The sequence below is a fragment of the Phoca vitulina genome, unplaced genomic scaffold (genome assembly GCF_004348235.1).
Source record: "Phoca vitulina isolate PV1807 unplaced genomic scaffold, GSC_HSeal_1.0 scaffold79, whole genome shotgun sequence".
NCBI classification, from domain to species: Eukaryota; Metazoa; Chordata; class Mammalia; order Carnivora; family Phocidae; genus Phoca; species Phoca vitulina.
Window position 1 is genome coordinate 3,686,688 of NW_022589782.1, and position 26,694 is coordinate 3,713,381.

Here is a 26,694-nt window from a genome sequence, read left to right on the forward strand (position 1 = left end):
TGAGCCCTTAAAATGCGTCTAGTACCGGTGAGGCGCTGAGTTTTTATTTTAATTTAATTTTAATTGCCTTAGCCACCTGCACCTAACAGCTACCATAGGGACAGCACTCCCTTACTCGGTAGCTGGTGTTTCTCAGTCCATTTGGGATTCCTTTATTTTCCCTACGTTATCCGTCAGAGGAGTCTGTGCATGGAGGAGGGCCTCAGTGTTGCTCTGGGGAGGAGCTGAGTCCACAGCCCTGCTCCCCCAGGGGACCTCACCTCAAACTGGGGAAGGGTCCACCGTGCTGAGTCAAGCCAGCCCAGCCCACCCATCTGGGCTTTGTGCCCATCCCTAACATGCACAGTCTGGAAACGGACCAGCAGCTGACAATCAGCCGAGCAAAACCACCAGCTCCTTTTACGGCTGACCAGATGGAAGCCCAGAGAGGGTAAGTAATCTGCCCCAAGTCACACAGCAAGTGGGAAGCTCAGGTGCATCACATCCACACGTGGAAAATAAGGCCACAAGGGAGGTCTGGCACTTCCTCCCTGCCAGACCCGGAGGCCCCACGCCACCTGAGCCACCGGGCTGTGAGAGAGGCTGCAGCTGCACATTCTGTCGCTGGAGGGGGCAGGAGTGGCCACGGTGCCCGGGGAAAGAGAGGGGTGTGGGAGGGGAAGGCAACGGCCCCAGCTCTCCCCGGCTCTGTGCCCCGGGCATGTCACTCCTCTGCTCTCACCCCCACCCCCTGTGTACAGAACCGAGCTGTCCCACCCCTTCTGCCTCGTGTTCAAGGTCTTGCTGCTCAGGCTCCCAGTCTTGCACATCACACCTCAAGTAAGTCAACCATAAAGGCCAATGGGTCTGGGATCCACAGATTCCTGCCAGCCACCCGTGCCCAGGCAGGATGCCCCACCGGGACCTGGGCTTGGAGCCCTTTACAGGGAACCCGGTTCCTGTGCTGAGCATTATAGCCTCGGGCCGGAGGAGGTCCTGGGAGTACGCCCGGGGATGGGGGCAGCACCACTCCTCCCAGCCACCCTGCCGCTAGGCGCCATATGGCTACACATTCTCCCAAACACGCATCTTTTGAAAGCCTGAGTGGGAGTTTCTGCCAGGGTCTCCAACGCTGGCCTGAACATGGGGCTAGCGAACGAGCCTCAGACCTTCGGTATAAGCGTTCAGAGCACACGGACCAGCTGAAACAAAAACATGGAGCCCACCAGCATGTCAACTGCCCCTATCCACAGGCTGGGAACCCTAAAATGGACTTGCCAGCATTTTAGGGAGCAGACAGTGGAGTGGGGGAGGGCCCGCGGCTGTGTGCCCTTGGATGAGTTACTTAACCTCTCTGAGCCTCAGTCTCCACATCAGTAAAATGGGATCATACCTACCTCATAGAGTGCCTGTAAAGACAATATAAATCACAGGGCTTGGCACAGAGCTTATGAAACATTAGGGGCAAAAAAAAAAAAAAAAAAAAAGGAAAGAAAAAGAAAAGAAACAAAAAAGAAACATTAGGGACAGAGCCCAATTTCAGGAATGGCCTGTGTAGAAACACAGGCTGCTGAAGGGTATTAATATTATGAATCTAGGAAACGAAATAAGAAAGAGCCCAAAGCAAGAGCATTGGTTAGGTCCCCCACTTCTGAATGTGAGTCTGTCCTCTGGCGTCTGACTCAGGAACCCCATCACTAACATGCAGGGCATGGCCTCAAAGTAGATGAGCTCCAGAGTGCGGCTTCCGGAAACGGTGTCCAGACTCCAGAGTGCCGTCCTGACCTACTGGCTCAGCGGCAGTCCTAGGTGGGTGGCAGCTGGGATCTGGGGTTCAGCACACCCCTGCAGAGGTTCCCTGGCCAAACCCTAGGGAGCTGAGGGTCTTGTGTGCTGGCCTGTGTAGGGCTGGAGCTGGAGCGGGTCGGCCTGGCTCCAGGTTCCAGACCCCACAGGCGGAGCGTCCAGGCAGCTCAGGACCCCTTCAGAGCTGGTGTGTTCTCCCAGCTCGGCATCCCGGGCATCCCCGGCCAACTCCGTGAGGGGCACAGGCGGGAAGCAGTGGGGCAGTGGAGTGCCGGGTGGGCCCATGCGGGCTTTCGAGGGCCAGACGTGAGCATCCCCTCCCAAGACATCTTCAGTGATGTCACCCTGGTGGCTTGAAATCGGCCATGGGTGCACTGACACCATGGAAATCAGCAAATGCTACACACCCATGTTTTGTTTTGTTTTTGAACTCATTAAAAACGTTCAGCCCAGCATTCCTCCCTGGAGGACAGACATGGGGGCAGTGGACGTCCTTGGAAACAGGCGACCTGGCCGTGGGACCTGACACTTGGAGGTTAGATAGTCCTGGCTTCAAAGCTTGGCTTTATTGGTTAGATGCTGGGTGCCCTCGGGGAAGTCGCCAAACCTCTCTGTGCTCTGGCTTCCTGCTCTGTAAGCTCAGCCAATGATCCTTACCCCGCAGAGGGGAGTGTCAATCAACGGACAGAGCGTCTAGGAAGCTCTAGCAGAGACCCCTGCACCATACCTGTGAGCGTACGTGTCAGCGTACATGGGACCAGCTGCTGGGACGGCCACAGGTTCCTTCGGGACCCCGCGATGTGGTTCCCAGAACCCACCTTTCAGCAGCTGGTTGCAGTGTCGGGGGGCAAAGGTGACAAGTGCCTTCTTGGCTAAGTCACTAGGTTCATTTCCCAGACCTCTGACCTCTACCTGCCCCTCTCAGCACCTGAGCTGCCCTCCCGCCCCTTCTTCCCAACGGGGGCCTGACTCCAAATGCAGGGGCTCAGCCCAGCTGTGGGAAAACATTCGGAGCACCGCAGCATTTGCAGACGAATACAGAAAAGAGAGCCTGGTGCCCTGAAAACCCAGGACGGCAGCATTCTCGGGAAGCCCTGCACGTCACCCCACTGTGAGGGGCCCCCACCCACCAGCAGCCTGGCTTTAGGCCCTCCATCTAGGCCCCCTCGCAACTCCCATCCCGCCCCCGCCCCTGCCCAGAGCTTTCCTAGGATTCTCCCCAGCCTGAGCCCGATGCTGATGGGGAGAAGGACGCTCAGCCCTGCTCCCACCATATGTGCAATTTCCAATCAAGAGAAAAAGGCAGCTCTGGTCCGTGATGCTGGCTTAAAGCCCCCTGGCCTGAGAGGCTGCTGGCCCTGGGGACAGCCCTCGGCAAGCTCCGCCTAGGGCCTGTCCGGGAAATCCTGCCATCTGGCCGGCAGGTCCGTCCACCAGCAAGCACACCTGCTTTGGCTGGGCAAGGGACTCAGTAAGCAGGGTGTCACCCCCAGGCCGGCCGAGCAGTGGGGCCTCCTGAACCTGCCTTCATGCGCACTTCTCACCAGCTCCCACCCCTCACCCCAACCCAGCAGTGCCCACCTAACTCAGGAGCAGCTGCTGAAGAGCCTGGAGTGTCAAAGAGGACTTCCGACCTCCTCCCTGGCTCCCTGGGGCATGACAGCCTCTTCGCCGGATTGTTCTAGCATGTGACAGCCTCAAAGGTGGCCAGGAAGAGGGAGCTGACATCTGAGTTCCCAGTGTCCTGCCCTCTCCACCCCACACGCCCAGTGCGCAGACTGGAATGCTTACCCACAGGAGGGACTGGCCTGAGGAACGTCTTTTCCTTCCCTCCACTGCTGGAGACACACTTTGGAGGAGGTCCAGGGCCTAGGTTTGGGTGAAACGGAATGCTGGGAAACTCACTTTCACAATGATGATGAGGAAGAGAAAGGGTTCATGGGAAACATCCTAAATTGGACCAAGGGGAAGGAATGTGGTCAACGCCCTGCAGAACAGTGTCCTCACCAGCCTGTCCACAGTTGGAAAATTCTACCATTAGTGATTCACTCCTTTGGCTAGCACAGCTGACGCTTCTGGAAGAGTGTCATCTTCATTATCAAAGGCTGCTTCCCAAGTGGGCAGCTAAGGGAGCTAATCAGAATACCAGGCTGGGTATTTCACATTCGTTACCTTACCAAATCTTTAAGCAACCTTGCAAGCTGCGGCCTTGCTGTCCCCATCTTATAGTAGAGGACACTGAGGTTAAGGAACTGGCCCAAGCCCTCACAAACAGAAGCAGCCAGATTTGATGTCAAGTCCAGCAAGACAGAGCTCCTCCCTTAAAGAGCTCCTGGGGTGGGAGGCAGGTGCAAGGACCAGGGTGATGAACGATAGAGCTCTGAGCCTCAGTGCAGGTAAGCACGGGGGGTGGGGGGAAGCAGGCAGGAGCCCCTAGGAAGGCCAGAAGTCCCTCAATACTGATGCCTGAGCAGGGCTTTGGAGTATGAGTAGGAATAAGATGGGTGGGTGAGAGGGTCAACTGGCACCTCCAAAGGGGTGGGGCATAAAGAGGCAGGATGTCTTGGGGAAAATGCAAGATCAAGTAGCCAAAAGGAGGGGGCAGGAGGACATATAGGTGTCACATAAGGAGCTCAGCTCCAGAACCCCTAAAAATGTCCCAGGTCAGTGTCCCAGGCTGCCCAGCCCTGTCCTGTAACAGGGCCTTGTCCCATCAGCACCTCAATGACACGACTTTCATGGACAGCACCTCGGTGTGGTGCTGGTGCCGTGCTCTGGGAGATTCCTGACCGGCTTCCAAGAGCGAACATGAACCCCCTCCCCCTGCCTCAGGCCCAGGCAGAGATCACTGTTGCAGTGTCCCTGTCCCCCCACCCCATCACCGGCAAGCCCCTCCCCAGGGGGCCCTCCCCCACAAAGCTTCCTCTCCCCACCCCAACCTCCAACCCTGACCTCAAATGACGGTGGGCAGACCAGATGAAGGCAGCTTCCAGAGGCTGGGAGTGCCAGTGTAGACCACACACACACACACACACACACACACATGGGGCAAGTGGACAAAGTTTACCCCCAAAGCATCTGCCAGCTCAGAACCCACCTGTCTGAGGAATGTGTCTGATGATTTAATACTGACATCGGTACATGGGATTCCAGATGCTGGAACCCTGAAATACCTTGGAATGTACTAAGAACTAAGCATAAGGCATCCTGTCCTGGCCCAGCCAACTCTGGTTGGGATAGCCATAGGCTGAGGCCTGTCTACCTTGAGAGATGCTTGATTCAGAGATTTCCAGATTCCTGTGCAGCTCAGGAGCTGGGCCTGGATCCCCTCCCCAGTAAATGTCCAAGTGGCAGCTACAGAGGGGCCAGCCCAGGCCTGGGGGGACGCTATGAGGACAGGTCCCTGGAAGCCTTGTCATTGGGCTACTAGAGACTTCAGAGGTGGGGGTATCCCAACACTGGAGACGCTCTGCCCAGATCCCTATCAAACTAGCGAGGCCTTCCTTCTGGGGCTCATCTGAGGAGCCTCCCAGGGCTGCTGATTGGCACCAAGCAAGAATCTGAATGTTGGCATCACAAGCCCTAAATCTGGAGCAGGTGAGCAAGTCCCCAGGATCTGCTTGCCCCCCGAATGAATGGCTCTGATAATTTCTCTGGATTTTTTCAGCAGAAGAAATGACCAAGTAACCGCTTCCCCAACCCCCACCACTCACTCACTCCTCTGTACTGAGAACCAGCTATGGTGCAGCAGAAGGCCAGGGGCTACTCGGGCTGTCTGCCTCAGTCTCCCTTCATTGCCCCCCAGACAGCCTGCCCCAGGAGTTTCCCCAGTAGGGACAGGTGTCATGTCAGGAGATAAGCAGGCTCCCCCACACGGTCTGGCCGTGATCCCACTGCAGAGCACATCAGACAGGAAAGGCTAAGGGGTGCCATCGTGAGTGCTGAATGGATAGGTCGTGGCTGCCCAGAGCACCTCCTGAAGAAGAATCCTGATTCCGCACCATACTGCAGTTGATTGGTGATGTCTGCTACGGTCACGGATATTCACCATCCCTGATCTACAGGCTGGGTGACTTACCCTGAACAGGGCACAATTCCCCAGCCAGGACTTTGGTAGCAGAGGAGGCCCTGGCCAATGGGGTACAAACAATCCCCTGACTCCCTAATAGCGTTCTGAGGGCCTTAAAGAATGAATATGGGCCCAGGGTCCCCCAATCTGCCAGGACAGTGTCTGCTCCCTTTTCTGAGGACGTTAACGTTGGTTGTATTAGGAAACACTTGCCTAGGATAGAAACACGTTACAGGGTTAATTTCTCCTCTGTCAAAATGACTAAATGCTTTCTTTCTCACCTGGGACCCGAAGGACATTCTGGCCTCGGACCCATCAAAAGCTCTGCCCGTGGACACGCAGACGGGCCTGGGCGCTGTGCTCTGGACCAAAGTTCACAGAAACACTTTTCCTGATGCTCTGCCCCGTGCAGTCTGGGCCACCTCATTTGGACACCTTGGCCTGCAGGGTGCTGGGCAGATAGAGGTACCTCCAGATGGCATAGTAGTGGGTGCCAGCGCCAAAGGCCACAAAGAGATGCCAGATGGCGTGAGCAAAGGGGATCCTGCCGTCACTCTTGAAGAACACCATGCCCAAGCAGTAGAAGACCCCTCCGGTCATCAGCTCCCAGATGCCCTCGGTGTTGGGCTGTCGGCAAGGACAAGGGTGGGGCACAGGTCAGAGGAGCAGCCAGCAAGGCTGGGAGCCCCCCGCCATTCCCCCACCGCCCCAAAACGAAAAGAGACGTGGATGGCGAGCCAGCCCGGATTCCCAGGTAGGAGGTCTCAACACGTGTTGTCTATTCTCCCCAAATTAATTCTCAAATATTGCTCATTTCTACCAAAATCTCGAAGACTACTTTCTAGCTTGTCTTTTCTAAAAATTAATACATCTGGGCGTGTACCCCAAAGAAGCGAAAGCAGGGACCTGGACAGATGCTGGTACATCCAGGTTCACGACAGCCACAATGTGGGAGCAACGCACATGTCCGTAGACGGATGAATGGATAAACAAATTGTTGTTCGTGGGATTTCATGCCATGGAACATTACTCAGAGTTAAAAAGGAAGGAAATTCTGGCACCTGCTCCAACACGAATGAACCGGGAGGACACGGTGTTGAGTGAAGGGAGCCAGGCACAGAAGGACAAGTACTGTAGGATCCCATGCATACAAGGTCCCCGGAGTCCATCGAATCCATAGAGACAGAAAGTAGATTACCAGGGGCTGGGGGAGGGGGAGCAGGGAGTTCGTGTTTCGTGGGGACAGAGTTCAGTTTGGGACGATGAGAAAGTTCTGGAGATGGCTGGTGGCGACCCCTGCACGAAAATGAACATGCTTCCTGCCGCTCAACTATAGATTTAAAAGGGTTAAAAATCGTAAGTTTTATGTATATTGTATCACAATTTTTTTAAAAGTAATGCATGTCCAGGGTGAAGAATTTTAGAGAAACCCAACAAAAAACATTAAGAAAAAAGGAGTCGTCCTAGCCGTCAGAGACAAGCACTTATTAACCCCTGAGTGGTTGGTGGTTAAAGGGAATGGCAGAGACTGAGCGCGAAGAACCTGCCACACCATCCCCCCCATCTCCCCCGGGTCCGCTCGTACACATGTTACAGGCTACCACTGTTAACAGTATCCTTCCAGAAACGTTCTCCCCACGTGCAACACACGATATGCATGCACTTCATAGTAGGTACTATGCACAGGAACTGATCATTCCAGACAAAGGGGCTCACGCCATCCCCACCATGCTGCAACTCCACGTTGGGTTAACTGCTCTGTGGGGGACCAGTCTGCATCCCACAGCGAGAGCCACCTCCAGCTCCTGAACAGCTACATAGTATTTCATCGTCCCTGTGGACACTGATTCCCTCAGTCCTCGAGAGCATCATACTGGAATATTAATGACACAGTAACAGCTTTAGGAATACCTAGTGCCTCCTCGCACCTGTTCGCACCTGCCCCCACCTGACCGCACCTGCCCGCACCTGCTCGCACCTCAGAGCCTTCACAACCACCTTACGAGGCAGGCATGACTCCACGTGGCAGTCATGGAGATGCACCCACGGCACGTGCTAAGTGAGGAAAGCACGTTGCAGAGCCGGACGTTTTGTGTGACCTCGTTTTTGTAGAAGAACAACAAACAAGTCCGTATGTCTGCATATCCACATAGATTTGCATATAAATAAATAAATAAAAAGGACACACAAACTGAATGGTGGTTGCAGCTGGGGCATGGTACTGCGGGCGAGGGGAGGAGGGCTTGGCTCTTTCACACATCTTCAGACTTATTTTTTGCAGTGACTATGTATTAAAATACACCCTTACTATATATAAGTATATGTATATGTACTTAAACATAATTTGATGGATATTGTATAATTTAACATTTAATGTAATTTATGAAATTTAAAAATTTTTAAATAAATTTAAATGAATTTTTAAATTTTTTAAAAATATTTATCTAATATAAATTATATAATGTAATATTTAATATACTTCATAAAATTTTTTAGAATCTAAAAATAAATTTAAATAGTTTAAAAATTTCCAAATATTACAATGTAATATTTAGCTTAATATAATTCATAAAATTTTTAAAATAAATTTAAATTCTTCAAAATTCAGAAAAATTAAAAATTTTTATTTAATATAAATGATATAATGTAATATTTATTTTAATATTCTTATACATTTTTAAAATTTTTTAAAAATACATTTAAATGTTTTAAAATTTTTAATTTTTTTTTAATTTTTTAATTTATTTATTTTTTTAAAGATTTTTTATTTATTTGACAGAGAGAGACACAGCGAGAGAGAGAAACAAGCAGGGAGAATGGGAGAGGGAGAAGCAGGCTTCCCACTGGGCAGGGAGCCCGAAGTGGGGCTCGATCCCAGGACCCTGAGATCATGACCTGAGCCGAAGGCAGACGCTTAATGACTGAGCCACCCAGGCACCCGTTTTAAAATTTTTTAAACGTTAAAAATATTTACTTACTATAAATTATATAATGTAATATTTAACATACTTCATAAAATTTTTAAACATTTAAAAATAAATTTAAATAAATTTTAACATTTTTAAAACTTTAATATTTGTTTAATATAAATTATACAATGTACTATTTAATATTCTTCATAAACTTCTTTAAAATTTTAAAAATAAGTTTAAATAGATTTTGTAACTTTAACATGTTTAAAACATTTTATATAAATTACACAATTTAATATTATACAATTTAATAGATAAATATATATATATTCAAATAAAAATGAACTTGCAGGGGGAGAAGGCAGTCTATAAGAATAAATACAAATCATCAGGAAAATGCTGAGCAGAAGGACTGACAGGGCCACGGATTAAAACGTCATTAAGCTAGATTACGTAAAACGGTTTGGTGCCAGGATAGAGATGGGTCCCTGGACGGAACAGAACTGAAATCTTGGAAGCAGACCCACATATACGTGTGAATTTAATGTGTGACCAAAGGAGCACGTTTAAATGGCAGATAACTGACATCACTGGCTAGGGGCTCAGGGACGAATCACCACGTCCAGGAGAAACCACAGCGGAAAGGTAAAACCACAACAGAAACAGGAGAAAATACAGGTAAATATTTACGTGAACTTGGAGAAAAGGAAGGCCTTCCTAACCATACCACTTTTTTGTGTAAAAACTGTAACATTTAAAAAAAAAACAGAACACCTGCTAGACTTGACTACATAATAATTTTACCACCTACCAATAATCACAGTGTAAGATAAACTAGGGAGGGTGCCAGGCAGGTGAGTTTACTGTGCCCACTTGACAGATGGGACAACTGAGGTTCGCAGAGGAGATGTGCTCCACACGTGGCCACCCCAGCTGCTTCTCTTCCTGGACTCTGCCCCTCACAGGCCCAGGCAGAGCAGCCCAGAGGTCCTAGTCCCCACGGTCAGCAGTGATGGGGCCCAATCCCGGCTCAGCCACTCAGCGGCTGCACACGAGTGTGGGCCAGCCTGGGTGTCTTGAACGGGACATCACATGCATCTCCAGGGACAAGAAAGGAAGATCCTGCGAGTAGGCCTCCTGCCCTTTGTAAGGGCTCAGAACCTGTGCAGGGGAGGAACCTTGGCTGCCCCTTTAGGTCTCTTGTGCGGACAAGCCGTTTAGGATGTGCAAACACCTTGCACAGGGTTGGAAGTCCTGAGCCTCAGCTCTGCCTCCACGGCCAGAGATGTTATCATCACAGGTTTAATTTAGCGACTGGGTACTTAACTATGTCCCAGGCACCGTCCTATTCCCTCTCTGTTGGTCTTCCTATTGAATCCTTAAACACACAGGGAGGCTGACGCGGGGAGGGGGGCTGACGCGGGGAGGGGGCTGACGCGGGGAGGGGCTGACGCGGCCATCCCGAGAGAGAGAGAGAGAGAGAGAGAGAGAGAGAGAGAGAGAGAGAGAGTCAGCAAGCTGGGAGCCAGCAAGCCGGGAGCCCCCTGGCCGGGCAGGTGGGACTTACCATTGAAAGGAGGACCAGGGCGGGGAAGAAGCCCATGATGACATAGCAGAGCAGCTCCACCAGCTTGTACCTGGCAGGAAGACAAGCCATCTGGGCCTCGGGACAGCCTCCCCATGAGGAACGGCATACAGCTCCCCGCTCTGGGTAGGAGGGGACACCCCAACCAAAAGAGTGAGAAGAGCTCCGCCCTCTGCCCAGCGCCCCTGGGCTCTGACTTCACCCAGGTACCCGCAGCAGGCACGGGCAGAGCTGGGTGGCCCTGGGCGGATGTCCTGCCCTCGGGGCCTTGGTCTCCACGGGTGGGATGACAGGCCAGGGCTGTCCCCGCTGAGTACAGCACGCACGCGGGCCCTCGCCGCGCTCGGGCGGGGGCCGTCATGACTGTGTGATCCCAGCACCTTTCCCCGGGGGCCCAGGCAGCTGCCCTCCGTCCATCCCAGCGGCTCCCCAGGCTGACACCGATTTGCCCTCCCTGGAGATTCCAGAAGTCAGTTACTCCCCTTTGCTTCTATAGCCCTGTTTCTTTCCTCACTCGGTGGGACGGAAGTGAAGAGAGCCTGGAGCCTCTCCCCTCATCTGACAACCCAGCTTAGGGAAGGTGGGTAACACGTGACCCACAAGGTCTTTTTTAAAACCCCTTCAGGGGGCGCCTGGGTGGCTCAGTCATCAAGCGTCTGCCTTCAGCTCAGGTCATGGTCCCAGGGTCCTGGGATCGAGCCCCGCATCAGGCTCCCTGCTCCGCGGGGGGCCTGCTTCTCCCTCTCCCACTCCCCCTGCTTGTGTTCCTGCTCTCGCTATCTCTCTCTGTCAAATAAATAAATAAAATCTTTTAAAAAAATAAAATAAAATAAATAAAACCTCTTCAGATTGACCCTATGGGCTGTGGCTCTGGTGGCCATCCATGGGCCTGAGTCCTGGACGCCGGGCAGAGCTGTGCCCTCATGCTTCGGGGTCATCCTGGGGTCTCTTCTCCCCAAGGACAGAGAGGAGGTCCAGCCTACCTGAGCCCTGAGCGCCCGCACCCAGCCTTGGCTTACCGCTCATGGAAGAAGAAGACGTAGATGGTGCCCACCGAGGCCATGATCCAGACCAGCCAACGCATGTGGGAGGCCCAGGGGCCCAGCTCCCGAAGGTTCAGCCTGAGAGAAAGCCAAGGGCACAGCCTGAGGGGGGCCCCCTGGGACCCAGCCCCTCCCAGGAAGACTGACCCCAGAGCAGCCCTGTGCCCCACAGCTCTCGGGGTGGAGAGACAGACAGAGAAACTGACTGCAACAATAAGCAATGATTAGAGGAAAATTGGCAAAACGGACACCGTCCGAGCGCGAAGACAAAGGGCATCTCAAATGGGCAGAAGCATAAAGCCTGTGTGAGGGCAATCTGGCCGAATCTATCAAACCCGAGGTGTGCATGTCCAGTGACCCCGTCATTCCAGCCCCAGGGGTTAGCCAAGGAAATGCGGTCTCGTCCGCGCACAGAGGCACAGAAGAGGACATTCATCACAGCCCTGGTCCAACAGGACACCCAGGAAAGCACCCAACTATCTATCAGAAGGGGAAGGTGATAGAAGGATGGTAATTGTCTGTGCTGGTTATCAACAGACTGCCTCTCGGCTCCGAAGTCACCCTTCCCGCCGGCTCCAAGCTAACGGAGCTGGGCCACGTGCCTTCTTGCTTCCCGGCCGGCACGACGTGAAGCTTTGTTGGGGGAGGGCAGTGAAGAGACTCTGCGGGAGGAGAGCGTCTTCCTTCCTGGTGCCCGCAGTTCGCCCACCAGGCTCTGAGAGCAGGCTTCTCTCTCTGCTGCTGGGCTGAGGCCGTTTCCCCGCGGCTTTCTCCAGCATCTGGCCACAGCGTGCGCTCTAGCCGTGGATGCAGGGGACAGTGGCGGCACAGGGGACAACGCAGGCCTGTGCCCCAGGCCGGGCAGCTGCTCCCGCACCCCCTCTTCAGCCCCACACACCTGCACACTGGGGGCCCCCCGTGGGGAGCCCTGCCCGGCAAGCTGCCTGACCTCCACCCTATACACTACCTGCACCGAAACGCTTGGGGTTCCCGCAGGGGCCTCTCAGCGGCTGCTTCCAGGAGCCCCCAGCAGCCAGCAGCTTCCCCGGCACGGAACAAGGGGTAACGCTCGGGGCCCCCAGTGGCCAGCCTCCCCCAGCACCCCCAGAGGGCTGATTTCCAGCAAGCCACACCCATGGCCCTCTCCAGCAGCCTCTCTGTCATCCTGTGGGCAAAGGTCAGGCCCTTTCGGACGCGGGGGGACCTCTGCCCTGGATGGAGCAGGGCTGGTCATAGCTGTCCCTTATTTCTGCCACTCTGTAGCTTCCCTAGATTTGTCTTTGATGCTCATCAATCAATTCTCCCCTCCTCCAATCTCCTATGATCAATCCTTTATACCAGATGTTCCGTGTTCAAATCATTGTATGGTTTCTGTCCCCCAACCGCACCCTGCCGGATACACCATCCTGTGGCATGGGCACAGCAGCTTGGAAAACAGAACAATCTGGACTTTGGTGCGGACATCTCCCAGACATGCTGTGTGTGGCGGCGGGGAGCGAGGGGAGAGTAACGGGACTGTATTATTTGCACACGTGAAGAGAGATGTGTAAATGCGCAGCACACCGATCGGAGCCCCCCTGTCGAGTGGGTAGTGGGAGTTCCATCTAGAAAGGGACAGTTGATGATGGCAGTGCTTGAGGGGAGGGATCCTTTTTCACTTTTTTCCGGAGTGAATTTCTTGAATGAGACCACCTTATATGCAACCTCTGCCCACCCGTGTCCCCCAAAAAGCAATCGGCTCTGAGTCCAATTGTTATTATAAAGAAGTTAATTTATACTGGGAAGCTTAAAGGTAGAAAAAAATAACCCGACTCATTACCCGGAAGAACCATCAGTGAAGATCATTCTAAACAGCTCTCCAAACAGACACAAAATAGGCCAATGGGTAGGAGGACGAGTATAAAATGGGATGGGGGGGAGGGGTAAGGGGAGGGAGTCTCGAACTACACAGGTCATTTCTTACAAATATCACGTTGAATTTCAACTTGACTTTAACAGAAGAAAATGAACGCTCCCCCGCCCCAAAAAAGTGTGCTGAATTTCAAACAAATATTTCTGCTCCTCTCTTTCTACTATGCCAGAGGCTTTCAAGCATTTTACACCCTTTAAGTAAAGATTGTATGCAGGAATCTTACGTGTAAGTCTAATCTATCAAAAACAAACATCAAAAAAATAGGGTTTTCTGATTGAGGCAAGGATGGAGGAACCCACAGTCATTCACACCCCCACCCCTCCATGGTCATCTGGGAACCTCCGGGGCTCTGCAGAGAACGGCATGAAAACCAGAGCCATTCAAAGAAAAATACCCAACAAATGATTTTATACCACCTTGTCCCATGTCCCCCTTTCCCACGCACCCAAGTGCCCAGCTGGAAAACTGGTCACCAAGCTCCTCCGTCTACATCCTCCCGCACATCCGACCAACGCCCACGTTCGGCCAACTCTTCCTCCTAAAAAGGCTCGCAAACCAGGACACGTCACCTGCACCCCTCATTCACAGTTGTGGCTCATTCCCGTGTCAGTATTGGGACAGTCAACATCTGTGCTCCCTGTGGGACCCTAAGTCCCATGAGGAGAGAGTGTCTGTACCTCTCTGTCAGTCACAGCTGGGGATAAAGACTAGAAACCCAGCCATTAAATCAACAGAGTGGAGGATAGTCAGGGGATTGCTTTAGAAATCCCCGTCGAAGAGTTACTGCAGCTGAGCACAAAACTTGACTTGACTATACTTGGCCGCATCCGAAAGGAAACCTGAGATGACTTGGCCCCTGGCAACTGCAGGTGATGCCTAGGGCCCACCTGGGGCCGACCACAAGTGGCCGCGTGGAAGGAGCTCCCTCCCGTGGCTCCTGGTTTCTCTCTCCTGCTCCTGGCCTGCTCCAGTGGCCTCCCCACAACCCACTCACCCAGGACCTGTGCTTATTCTAGAAGCCTCCATACATACGCCTGCCCACTTGGCATCTGACGGCCAGAAGCATACCAGTTTTGGGAAGAGAAGCAAGTCCCCTTCTCTCCCAAAGCCCAGCTGGGCATGGGGCTTGCATCTGCCTGCAACCCCAGGGAGGACCCGGCAGCGGGGCTGGTTTCGGAGGAGAGGCTGGCCCAAGAAACCTGGCACCCCTCACCCCCTCCCACCGTCCATGAGTCAGTCTACTCAGCTGCCTGCAAGTGTCTTTTCGATCTGTCACTCCTCTCCCTTGACTCCCATGGCCACTCCTGGGGTCCAGGCCACCACTGCTGCTCCCCTAGGTCCTGGGCCAGCCTGTCCTCGCACCTCTGCTCCCATCGGTCCAAACACTAAAACGACGTCAATATCCTGCTTTGAAGCCCCATCACCCCTAAAAACAGACCAAACAGCCTCCCATCTATACTCCGTTTGCCTCTACCCTTGTATGAGATGTGGGCACCATGCCAAGCCTGCCCAGGAGCGTGGACACCCGAGCTATGGTCACGAGGGCCCTGTCCAGCAGGGAGGATGGATGACTCCATGGGTTTCTCCAGACGTATGCTGTGTGGAAGAAGCAAGAATCCAAAAGAATGGGGACTCCACTAACACAAAAGAAGAAATCAGGCCTAACTGTCATATGTCAGAGCTGCGGTTACCTTGAGGGGAGGAGGCCCAGGGGGACAAGGGGGCTGGACATGTTCTGCTTCTTCATCTGGGTGCTAGCAGCTGAAAATTCACAGGGATGTACATTTATGACCGCGCATGCTCTCCAGGTACAGCACACCTCCACGAAACGTATTTAAAAAGCAATCGTGGGGCGCCTGGGTGGCTCAGTCGTTAAGCGTCTGCCTTCAGCTCAGGTCATGATCTCGGGGTCCTGGGATTGAGCCCCGCATCGGGCTCCCTGCTCCGCGGGAAGCCTGCTTCTCCCTCTCCCACTCCCCCTGCTTGTGTTCCCTCTCTCGCTGTGTCTCTCTGTCAAATAAATAAAATTAAAAAAAAAAATAGCAATCACCTTCGCATATACAAATAAAACCCATTTATTAGCAGATATAATGAAAGAGAAGGCCCCACTTGTGATGGCCAAAAACAGAAATTTCCTGGGCAAAAACGGAACAAACCTTCCTATGGCTCCCTACTCTTCAGAAGCGCACGTGCGGGTCCTCAGAGCAGCACCCCTCCTCCAGGCAGCCCTCCGGAGGCCCCGACGCCACAGTAGTGCCTCCTCTGAGCTCCCATGGCTGCATGCACGCAGGCCCGTCTCACCATGCCACCACTGTCCCGTCACAGATGCCCGTCCAGGGGCCAGACCCTCGGGGTCCCAACCCCCAGCACCGCCCGGCCACGCATTCCCCAAACGTGAGCTCAACGGCTCTGTGGGCTTTTAGAATGTGGCCTGAAGCTGAGCGTTTCCTTATTCCAGAACTTTCTAGATTACTAAATCAAGTTGGAAAACTCCAGGTCACTTGCTGTGGGGGCGGGGGGAGGTTAAAACCAATACACTGTGTGGTGATCTGGCAACGGTTAACCAAATTAGAAGGCCGGCTCCCTGCCGCCCAGAAATCCAAGTCTCGAATTTATGCCACAAAGATCAGGTTCCACCACATGAAACTGCTGTTTCTGGAGGTCACAAGAGGCCACCTCTTAGCAACTTCATATGATTCGAGCCAACATATCCACACGCGGGTGCTAAATGATACGCAAACAAGGAGATTCACTACGGCACGGTCTCTCCTAGCCAAGGGACGGAGTGCCCCAATGCCAGAAATATCCATAAACGGGATGGCCAGGAAATGTTATGCTGCGATAGAAAAAAAGACTGGGGAAATTTTCAGTGTACTAAAATACAGAGAGGTACCCCCAGCAACATTACCAAGAGAACAAAAGCAAACTGCAGTTTGTATAGTACCCTTCCTTTTGTATTAGAAGCAGGAGGAAAAATATGAATACCGATGCATTTACAATATTCTGGGCACACACTTTGGCTTTTTTTGCACAAAACAACTCCGGAAAGAGACACAAGAGTTGTAAGTAGTTGCAGAAGGAGAATGGACAGAGGGCGTCTTTTTACCTACACTCTTTTGTGCCGAGTCAACAGATTACCCAGCCAAATTAGAAGAAGACATTCAGAGAGAGGAAGCCAGTCTCCCCCACCCCCCAACGAGGGACTGCGCAGAGGTACTCACCAGGGCGCGTAGGACGCCGCTATGAAGAAGTAGATGACCATGCGGTCGAACATGTGCAGGCAATGCTCCACCATCCTGGGGCAGAGAAGGGGCAGGGGAAGGGTCAGGGGTAGGGCCCCAGAGCCACACCTCCCCGCCCGCAGGTGCGGAGGGGCCTGGGCTTGGGGCTGACGGGCCTTCGCCCCAGCCACCACCCTTGGGCTTCAGGCTCCCCATCTGGAAGTGCCCAGAGCAGTGGTTTTCAAACCAGGCTCCCCATCCCCCTGGGGGTCCAATGGGGACACCCCACAGGTTTCACTGAGGACCCCCTTCTCCCTGAAAGGTGAAGGTCTGACACCCACACTCTGCATTTTGGCTTTATATACTGGGCTTCTCAAAAGAATTCAAATGATGAAATACTTTGATGACTAAAAAAAAGTACAAAACCAATGGACCTATGTGCCCCCGCTAAAGAGCCTCTGGGTCCCAGCATTCTGGTTCAGGTCCAGGTCTGGAGCCCAGAAGGCCTGAGTCCAAATGCCAACCTTACCACTTATGGGCTGTATAACCTTGAACCAGCTCCTTACCATCTCTCAGCCTCAGCTCTCTGATCTGTCAAGTGGGGAGGGTACCAGCAGCCTATCACAGGGTGGCCGTGAGGTTTAATTTAAATGCATTGGTACTTAGCACAGCTCGTATCAGGAAGTGCTCAATAAACATTCGCTGTTTTTGTTGTGACCTCATGTTGAGTAGCAAACGGTAGCCCTCAATATGTTTGCCCAGTGTGGTAGCCGACCTCCAAAATGATACCCAAAGAGCCCCACTTTCTGGTATTCACACCCATGCATAGCCCCCTCCCACGATGAATAAGGCAAACACATGTAACCAACAGAGGGCTGCAGAAATGATGGTGAGTGATTTCTAAGGCTCGATCATAAACGATACTAGAGCCTCTGGCTTGTTCTCTTGGAACACTAACTTTGGGAGCAATGAGCCATGTCTGTGGAGAGGTCCATGTGGGAAGCACGGAGCACCAGGTAAAACATCCAGTACCAACTTGCCAGCTATGTGAGGGAGTCCCCTTGGAAGTGGCCTCTCCAGCCCCAGTCAAGCCTTCAGATGGCAGCAGCCCCAGCCCAGCATCTTGGTCACACCAGAGATCATGAACCAGAACCATACAGCTAATTAAGCTCCTGAATTCCTGATTCTCAGAAGCCTTGAGAGGTAGTCAAGATTTCCCGTTATTTAAAACCTCTGTGACTGGGGCACCTGGGTGGCTCAGTGGGTTGAGCATCTGCTTTTGGCTCAGGTCATGATCTCGGGGTCCTGGGATTGAGCCCCGTGTCAGGCTCCATACTTTGTGGGGAGCCTGCTTCTCCCTCTGCCTCTGCCTCTCCCCGCGGCTTGTCTTCTCTCTGTCTCTCACTCACTCTCTCTCTCAAATAAATAAATAAAATCTCTAAAAAAATAAATAAAACCTCTGTGACTGAGGATAATGTATTACAGAGCAATAGATAACTAACGCAAACTGATTCTGCCCAGCAAACTGCAGCCCTCAGTAAAACTGACCAGGGATCCTACGTATGGTTTAACCACATGTCCTCCTAGAAATGAAAGTGACAACAACAGGTAGCATGTTTATGGCGTGGGCCATAAGCAGAGCACTGGTCTAAGCAACTTAGGACTTTTTAATCCCACCTAAAAGACAGGTGCTGTTTTTTTCATCCACTATGTGCCAGGTGAGGACAGGAAATGCCGGCACAGGCCCACCACTGGTTAAGCCGGCGCTAAACCCAATGACTGGTTTCTTAGTAAGAAAAAGGGGAGCGAGATCTGGACAAAGAGACACACGGGGAGGAAGGCCGTGTGAAGACAGAGGCAGCCCGGAGAAGCAGCTAGAAGCCAAGGAAGACTCGGGCCACCAGGAGCTGGAAGAGGCCAGATCCTCCCCTAGAGACTTTGGAGGGAGCATGGCCCCACTGACACCTGGATCTCGGCCTTCTGGCCTCCTAAACGACGAGAGAAAGAATTCTGTTGTTTCCAGCCACCCAGACTGGGGTCATTTGCTACGGCAGTCACAAGAAACTCCTACAGCGGGGCGGAACCAAGACCCACGGAGAGGGCAAGAATGGGAAATGGGAATGGGGGCTACAGCAAAGTCACGGGGCTCCTGGGGGAGGGGCGGGGGATGCTGACGCTGGAGACTAGGGGTCCCTGCCACTGCTGCAATGGGGCCAGGGCATCCCTCGATGTACGGGGGCCCCAGACTCCCAGGATCAGCTCTGGCTCAGATATGACCAGCTTGGTGATCTTGAGCAAGACCCATCGCCTTCCGAATTTCAGTGTCATCACGTACAAGCCGGGGATTCTACATGCTGCAACGGGGACCAGCCCTGAAACCTCACGCTGAGTGAGAGAAGCCAGTCACAAAAGGTGGAAACAACCCAAGGATCCGTCCACGGATGAGGATGAACGGATGCACATGTGTATTACAATGGAAGATATTCATGGAATGCCTTAAAAAGGAAGTTCTGAGAGGCGCTACAAACTGGATGGAGCACACGTGCCAAATGAGAGAAGCCAGTCACAAAAGGACAAATACCGGACGACTGCCTTGCGTGAGGTCCCTAGAAAGTCGGATGGTGGGTGCCGGGGGCTGGGGAGGGGATGGGGAGCGAGTGCTCAAAGGGGATGGAGCTTCAGTTCAGGAAGATGAAGAAAGTTCTGGAGATGGATGGTGGTGTTAGCACAACAGTGTGAATGTGCTTAATGGCCCTGAACTGGACGCTTAAGACTGACGAAGAGAGTCAATTTATGTTATGGGTATTTACCACAGTGTTTTTAAAAATTAAAAGCAAAGCAAAAATTTAAAAATCCAAGACTACCGCCTATACCGCAGAATTATTGAAAAGATCAGGGGTGACGTCTGTCCGGGGCCTGGACCCGGGGAGGCCATTCTGATGGTTACGATGATTAGGAGGGTCCCTCCTAACAGCACTGGGAGCTGGGGGCTTGCTCTCCGGGCCTCTCGGAGGTGAGCAAACGAGGCTCATGTGGCTGAGGTGGTCTGCCCAGGTGGGATCCAATCCTGGCCGGCCGGCCGAGACAAAGACGGCGTGAAGGTCACCACCCCGGTCACTCCGCCCAGCCCCTGCCCCACCCGTGGGCTAGGCAGAGTCACCTGAGGTGGCTCTTCTTCCAGGAGATGGTGTGGAACACGGTGGACACCACGAAGAGCCCACAGAGGCCGAGGCCGTAAATCCAAGCAGAGATGGTCTCCCAGTCGTCGTCGGACAGGAAGTAGAGGTTGGAGCTGCCGAGGATGCTGGGGATGATCCAGAGCTGGAAGCAGAGCGGGGACAGGTGCTGCAGGGCCAGCCTTCAGCGTGGGGTCCAGGGATGTACAGAGTCCCTGAGCTTCCCCGAGCATGCCGCCCACTCTCTTCTCCAGACCCGCGCCATCCAACAGACCCTCCCTCCTTGGCAGGGAAGTCCTAGACCTGCCCCATCCAACATGGGAGCTGCAAGACACCTGTGACTACCGAGCACCTGAATCATGATGGTGGCAATAAAGTGCTGACGTTTTTCATTTTATGTCGTTTTAATTGATTTTAGTTTCAATTTCAGCAGCCCCACGGAACCAGTGGCTACCGTATCGGGCAGCAGGGCTCTGGAGAAGGTCGTGGTAAACACGACGGCTCCCCGCCTCAAGGAGCATCGCCGGTCACCGCCCCCACGCCAGCCTCACGGTCCCCGAGCACGCCACACCGCCTCACACCCGTGCACACGTAGTTAGCACCTTCTGGAGAAAGTAGCCCTCCCCACCAGGTCCACCGGGAAAACCCTTCGCTCTTCACGCCTTGGTTGACCCATCATTTCCCCGGAGAAGTCTAGAACTCTCCAAAGCACAGGGGGCAGGGGGTCCCTGAAAGTGTGCCCAGTTCTGTGTGTTGGGAACACTTTTTCAGGAGAAAGGGTTTATGGCAGCCCCAGCCAGTAGAACTATAACGCGAGTCCCACAGGTCATTTTGGGTGTTCTGGGACCCACGTTCTTAAAGGGAAAAACAAACTGGTGAAATTAACGTTAATACTACATTTTGTTCAGCCCGATATATCCAAAATACCATGTAATATACATAATGAACATATTAAGGAGCTATTTTACATCCTGTTTTCCGTGCTAAGTCTTCCCAAGTTGGCAGCACATCTCCAACAGATGAGCTGCATTTCAAGGGCGCAAAAGCCACACGGGGCCAGTGGCTACCGAACTGGACAATGTGGGTCTCGATCTTCCATTATTCCCAAAGGGGCCTACCGCCCAGAGAAGGGTCTCTTAGGTGAGGCTGGGGTGGTGTCAGCAAGGACCCCAGGCAGAGGGAGGCAAGGACTCCAGGGCGCTGGAACCTGGGTAGCAGGGAAGGCGGACCACCTTATGAACTAAGGCCTGCCTGGGAGCTTGCTAGAGTCCAGGTGCTGTGCCAGGTACCAGGGAGCCAGCGAAGGCTCGCAGAGCAAAAGACAGGCATGCTCAGCACCACAGTCCAATGTCCCCAGATGGCCTTCCCTCCAGATCCCACTCACTCTTCCAAGGGCCACAGAGGACTTGTCGTCCGTTGGGACATCACCACGGAAAGGAGATGCTGACCCTGTCCAAGGGTGAAGAGCCTGCCTTCCCTCCCACCTGGAAGTGTCCCCCGCTCGGCCCCCAAAAGCCAACTCACAGCATGGGTGGCACAGTTGGCTGCATGCTCGTACTCGGTGGGCTGGTACCTCTTGTGGGCAGGGACTCGGTGGTTCATGAACCTGGAAGGAGAGGCATAATTCCCGGAAGCTGGGCCAGGACGCCGGGAGCAGCTGTGTTCACAGGATTCCCAGGAGACCTGAAGATCGGGTCCCTCCTGGTGGGAAAATAAAGGATCCCTCCCCTCCCCGTCTCTCCTCTCCTTCCCCTCCCCCTCCTCCCTCCTCCTCCCTCCTCTCCTTCCCCTCCCCTGTCCAGAGTCCCACTCCCCTCCTCTCTCCGCCCCCCACTCCTCCCTCTCCCCCTTTCTATTACACTCTTTCTGGACTAGCCAATATTTTGTGCCTGATCCCCAATGTGGTACTTGTTACCAAACTTGGCTAAATACAGCATTCTCTCCATTTCATGTTTCTCATCTTCCTTCCGTCTGACATACAGCAGTCTAGTCTATGTCTACCCTGCGGGCACAGCCTGACCCTCTGACTCGTGCACCCACCCGCAAAGCCACCACGCGGGAGGGGCCCGAGCTCACTTCCCGCCCCCCAGGAGGGCCCGTAGGCCCCCTCCCAGGGACTCTTCCTTCAAGGAAACCACCTCTGACTCTGTCGTCATTGATTAGTTTGGCCTGCGCTTGGACTTCCCATCAGTGGGATCACGCCGCACAAACCCTCCTTTGTCCACCTTCTTTGGTTCCACGTGACTTTGGCGAGATTCATTCATGTTGTCAGATGCAGGGATTGGCTGTTTTCACTGCCGGACAGAATTCTATACACAATGTATGCATCCAGCTCCTGGAGGTGGACTGCCCAGTTTGGGGCCCCCAGGGAGAACTCCGTCCATAAGCAACCATGCGCACATCTTTGGTGACCATCGCACTGTGTTTCTGCTGGGCGTAGGTCCACATGTGGAACCACCAGTGGACTGTATCCCGAGCAATATGCACTCCTGGTGTTCCAGAGTCTTTGGGAATCTCCACGCCTCGAGCCCTCCAGTCTCTCCTTTGAGCCGCACTGGAGCTCCGAGGGAGCCTTCGCCCCTCCCCCCCCATTTTGCAGAAGGGAAGCTAGAGGGTGGAGTGTAGGAAGCATTTAGTGAGCAGTTTCTACACGCTGGTACCACACCAGGACAGATCACAGAGCATTCACTGAGTACTTTCTGTATGCTGGATCCGTGTTAAGTGTACTTCACTGAGGATTTGTGAGCACCTCCTCCCTGCTGGATCCATGCCATACAGTTCATAGAGCATTTGTTAAGCACTTTCTGTATGCTGGTTTTACACTGAGAACTAGGGACGGTGCATTGGGGTGACCTGGCCCTGCCCTCAAGAAGCTCACAATCCAAAAGGCATCGAATCCAAGCAGAAATCCCAATACAATACCATGTGATGAGTGCTCCTCATCCTTCCGGAAACATTCAGGAGCACCTACTATGTGCTGGCTGGAGTTGAGAGGAGGGACACAGCATAGTGTGAAGGCTTCCAAGAGAGGACAGGCTCCCCAAGGCTCAGGCACACCCTGATGTCCGAGTGCCTGGCAGAGCACCCAGCCCCATAGCGGGCACCGGCAGACAGGGAACGAGGGATAAGTGAGTTTACCAGATGAAAAGAGAGGTAGGAGAGGGAAGGGTGCTCCTAGCCCAGGGAGCAGCAGACGGGAATGTGCAGAGCACACGGCAACCAGCCCAGTGCGTGCAGGGCAGTGTTATGAGCTGAACTGTGTCTTCCCAAAATTCCTATGCAGATGTCCTAACCCCCAGTACCTCAGAAAGTGACCTCATCTGGAAACAGAGCTGTTGCAGATGTCCTCAGTTAACATGAGGTCCCACCGGAGGAGGGCGAGCCCCTAATCTGCTACGACTAGGGTGCTTATGGGAAAAGGAGAGCCACAGAGCCGAAGCCCACGAGACAATGGAGACGCAGACTCCACCGTCATGTGACCACGAGCCAAGGGACACCTAGGGCCGCTGAAACCGCCAGAGGCTGGGAGACAGGCACAGAAGCTTCTCCTTCAGAGCCTCCAGAAGGAATCAAACCTGCCATCACCTCAATTTTGGACTTCTGGCTTCCAGAGCCGAGAGACCAAATTTTTGTTATTTTAAGTCACAAAGCGTATGGTCACTTGTTACTGAGGACCTGGAGACACTAACACAGGTCTGTGCGGTGTTCATTTTGATAGGTCCTGCCCAAAAGCCCCCAAGGGGGCTGTGCCAACGGGACTGGGGGGGGGACAGATGCCAACTGCGTAGGGACACAGCTGACGCCTTTCTCCAAGGTGGGAAACCGAGCCTGGGGCTGAGGGAGTTCTTGTCCACCTGCCATCAGGCGCGGCCTGGCCGCCCTCTCCTCTGCTCCCTTAACAAACACAAATAAGCCACCCACGGTGCCAGCCTCACGGGTCCAAGGGCAATGTCGCGTTGCCGTGGCGACCCACGATGGGCAGTTCTTTATTTGTTTCTGGGTTCCACAAAACCCTCCTTGTCTCTGCCCCATGCTGCAGCCGCTGAAGAGAAGAAAGGCGGGCCGAGAAAAAGGCCGGGAGACCAGGCCCCAGGGCCGGGGGCAAACGCCCAAGAAACAGAGTTCCCACAACCCTCCAGAACCAAGAACTTTTTCTTTACCTCCTTGTGGCCTACTTTCTTTCTTCGGAGCCTCTAGGCAGACATTTCTTAAGAGGACAATGAATTGTTTTATTTAGGTTTTCACTTTTCCTTTGCATTTACATACAGTATAATTTTTTTCTTTTTTTGGCTACCCAGTTTTATGAGTCTGGGTAAATGAAGACCGCCATGTCACCACCACCACAACCAAGATAAATAACAGATCCTTCATCCTCCCCAAATGCCCGCACACGCTGGGCCCCCGATACCTGTGTCCAGGCGCGTAACCACCACCCTGTTCTCTGCCCCTACAGCTTTGCCTTTCCAGAATGTCGCATAAATGCAGTCACAGGGTCGGCCTGCAGTGTTTTTGTTTTGGGATTTTTTTTAATGTCTAAAAAGAATTTATTTTATAAAGTCAAAGTGCATTCTTGGGTGGAAAGAAACTGCTCTGAATGCCAAGCAGGGATCTACTTAGTTCTATTTAAAATGCATCTAAGACAAACTTGTTTTATACAAGGAGAAAATGGGCCTTCCTAAATCACACATTACTGTCTTGGTGATTATGCTCAACACTTCCATCTTTTTTTTTTTTTTTTTCCTGCATAGCCTTTTGAGTTCGGCTTTTTTTACTGGGCATCACACATGTGAGGTCCATCCGTGTTGTTACCGTGTTCCAATGGCTCCTTCCTTTTTACTGCTAAGCGCTATTCCATTGTCTGGACGTACAATGGCTTGTTTATCCATTCCCCAGTAGAGAGATAATGGAGTCATTTTTAACAGATGAAACATATAGATAAAATTTAGAATGTTCTATAACAGAGCTGACAGTCAAGGAGCAGCCTTCAAGATTGTGGGAAGTTTCTCTTCAAAGAGTCGATATTTCCAGCAGGCTGTCACTAGTTAAACTAAAGGAGGGAAGTGAGCCTTTCTGCCTCCTCTCTGGAGAACAGAATCACCATTCCGCGGCCAGCCCTCTGCTTAGATGACCATGGGGCCATGGCATTTGTGGGGGATGGGGAGGGCAACTCCATGCGGAGAGCTCCCAAACGGAGTCAGGATCCAGAGTCAAGCCAGCAGGGAGGCAAGGACAGAGGCTGAATTCCCATCCTGAACAGGACGGAGGAGGGGCTTTGGATCTGGGCACAGCTGCGTGGAAAATCTCTGCAGTGTCACTTAGGTGCTGCGTGGAAAATCTCTGCAGTGTCACTTAGGTGCTGTGAGACCTAGGGGAGATTACTTCCCGTCTCTGGGCTGCAGCTTCCTTGTATGTAAAAGGAGATACTACTACCAACCCTACCATGAGATGATATGGCTCAAGAGCGCAGTGCCTGGGTGGCTCAGTCGGTTAAGCATCTGACTCTTGATTTTGGCTCAGGTCATGATCTCATGGGTTGTGGGATCAAGCCATGTCAGGCTTTGAGCTCAGTGGGGAGTCTGCTTCTCTCTCTCTCCCTCTCCCTCTGCCCCTCCCCCTGCTCATGCTCTCTCTCTCTCTGTCTCTAAAATAAATAAATAAGTCTTTAAAAAAATGGCTCAAGAGGCCACACAGGAGTGCCTGACATGCAACAGGGCTCAAAGAATGGGCATTCTTTTTACATCTTCCTGGAGAGCCCCCCAAAGAGTCCAGAGACCATTTTCTTACTGGTGGTTGAACCATCCAAGTACTTCCCATTAAAGCCCACAACATCCTCGCAAAGTAGATATTATTATTCCAATTTGAAGGTGAGGCCATACGAGGTTAGGCCAGTGGTCCTCAATCTTGGTTGCACACGGATGGGTAGATCAACAAAACATGATCCATCCATATGATAGGATAGTACTCAGCAGTAAAAAGGAAGGACATTCTGGTACCTGCTACACATACAAATCTCAAGCACAGGATGCTGTCCCATGAGTGGAAGAAGCCGGACACAAAAGATCACATATTATAGGGTTCTATTTATATGAAATATCCAGAATAGGCAAATCCGTAACGACAAAGAGATTAGCGGTTGCCCCAGGCTGGAAGGAGCAACCACTTAATGGGTACAGGTTCTCCTTTTGCGGGGATGGAGATGTTTGGAACCAGACAGAGGCAGCAATTGCACAACATTGTGCATTGCACTCGGCCACTAAACTGTTCACTTTAAAATGGCAAATTTTGGGAGGCACCTGGGTGGCTCAATCAGTTAGGGATCCGATTCTTGATCTCAGCCAGGTCTTGATCTCAGCTCAGGTCCTGATCTCAGGGTCGTGAGTTCAAACCCCATGATAGGTTCCATTCTGGGCGTGCAGCCTACTTTAAAATAAAATAAAATAAAATAAAATGGCAAATTTTATGTCAATTTCACCTTAATTTTTTTTTTTAATGCTAAGGAAAAAAAAATCTCTTGGGAAGCTTTTAAACATGCCAATCCCCCGGCTACATCCTAGATCAAATAACCTGGAACCTCTCTCTGTGGCTGGGACCCAGGCATCAATATTAAAGCTGCTGGGTGACAGCAATGGGCAGCGGAAGCAGGGACGCACTGAGTGAGATACATGAAAAGCCAAGCTGCTAAACGGTGAGTAACACAGAACTGGACAAATCCCAGTAACAGGAATTAATCTGAATGTCTAACAACAGGTCGGTGGTAAAGGCATACAAAGATGCCTGGAAAAAAAAGAGGAGAGGGGCGCCTGGGTGGCTCAGTCGTTAAGCGTCTGCCTTCGGCTCAGGTCATGATCCCAGGGTCCTGGGATCGAGCCCCACATCGGGCTCCCTGCTCTGCGGGAAGCCTGCTTCTCCCTCTCCCATTCCCCCTGCTTGTGTTCCCTCTCTCACTGTGTCTCTCTCTGTCAAATAAATAAATAAAATCTTAAAAAAAAAA

The 26,694-nt window shown here is 52.6% G+C and overlaps 1 protein-coding gene across 3 annotated transcripts in view; it reads right to left on the reverse strand.

Annotated features, from left to right (window-relative positions):
• RADIL (Rap associating with DIL domain) overlaps positions 1 to 26,694 on the reverse strand; it is a 116,798-nt gene that overhangs the window by 70,739 nt on the left and 19,365 nt on the right. For 2 of the 3 annotated variants that reach the window (XM_032394249.1, XM_032394244.1), the window contains exons 1-2: positions 11,371 to 11,451; positions 10,334 to 10,403 (exon numbers count right to left, since the gene is read on the reverse strand). The exons of the other annotated variant lie outside the window; for it this stretch is intronic. In XM_032394249.1, the coding sequence (XP_032250140.1) occupies positions 10,334 to 10,403; positions 11,371 to 11,377 (77 nt within the window). In that variant the 5' untranslated portion in view covers positions 11,378 to 11,451. Of the gene's footprint in view, positions 1 to 10,333; positions 10,404 to 11,370; positions 11,452 to 26,694 lie in introns of those variants that run through there. 3 annotated transcript variants of the gene reach the window in all.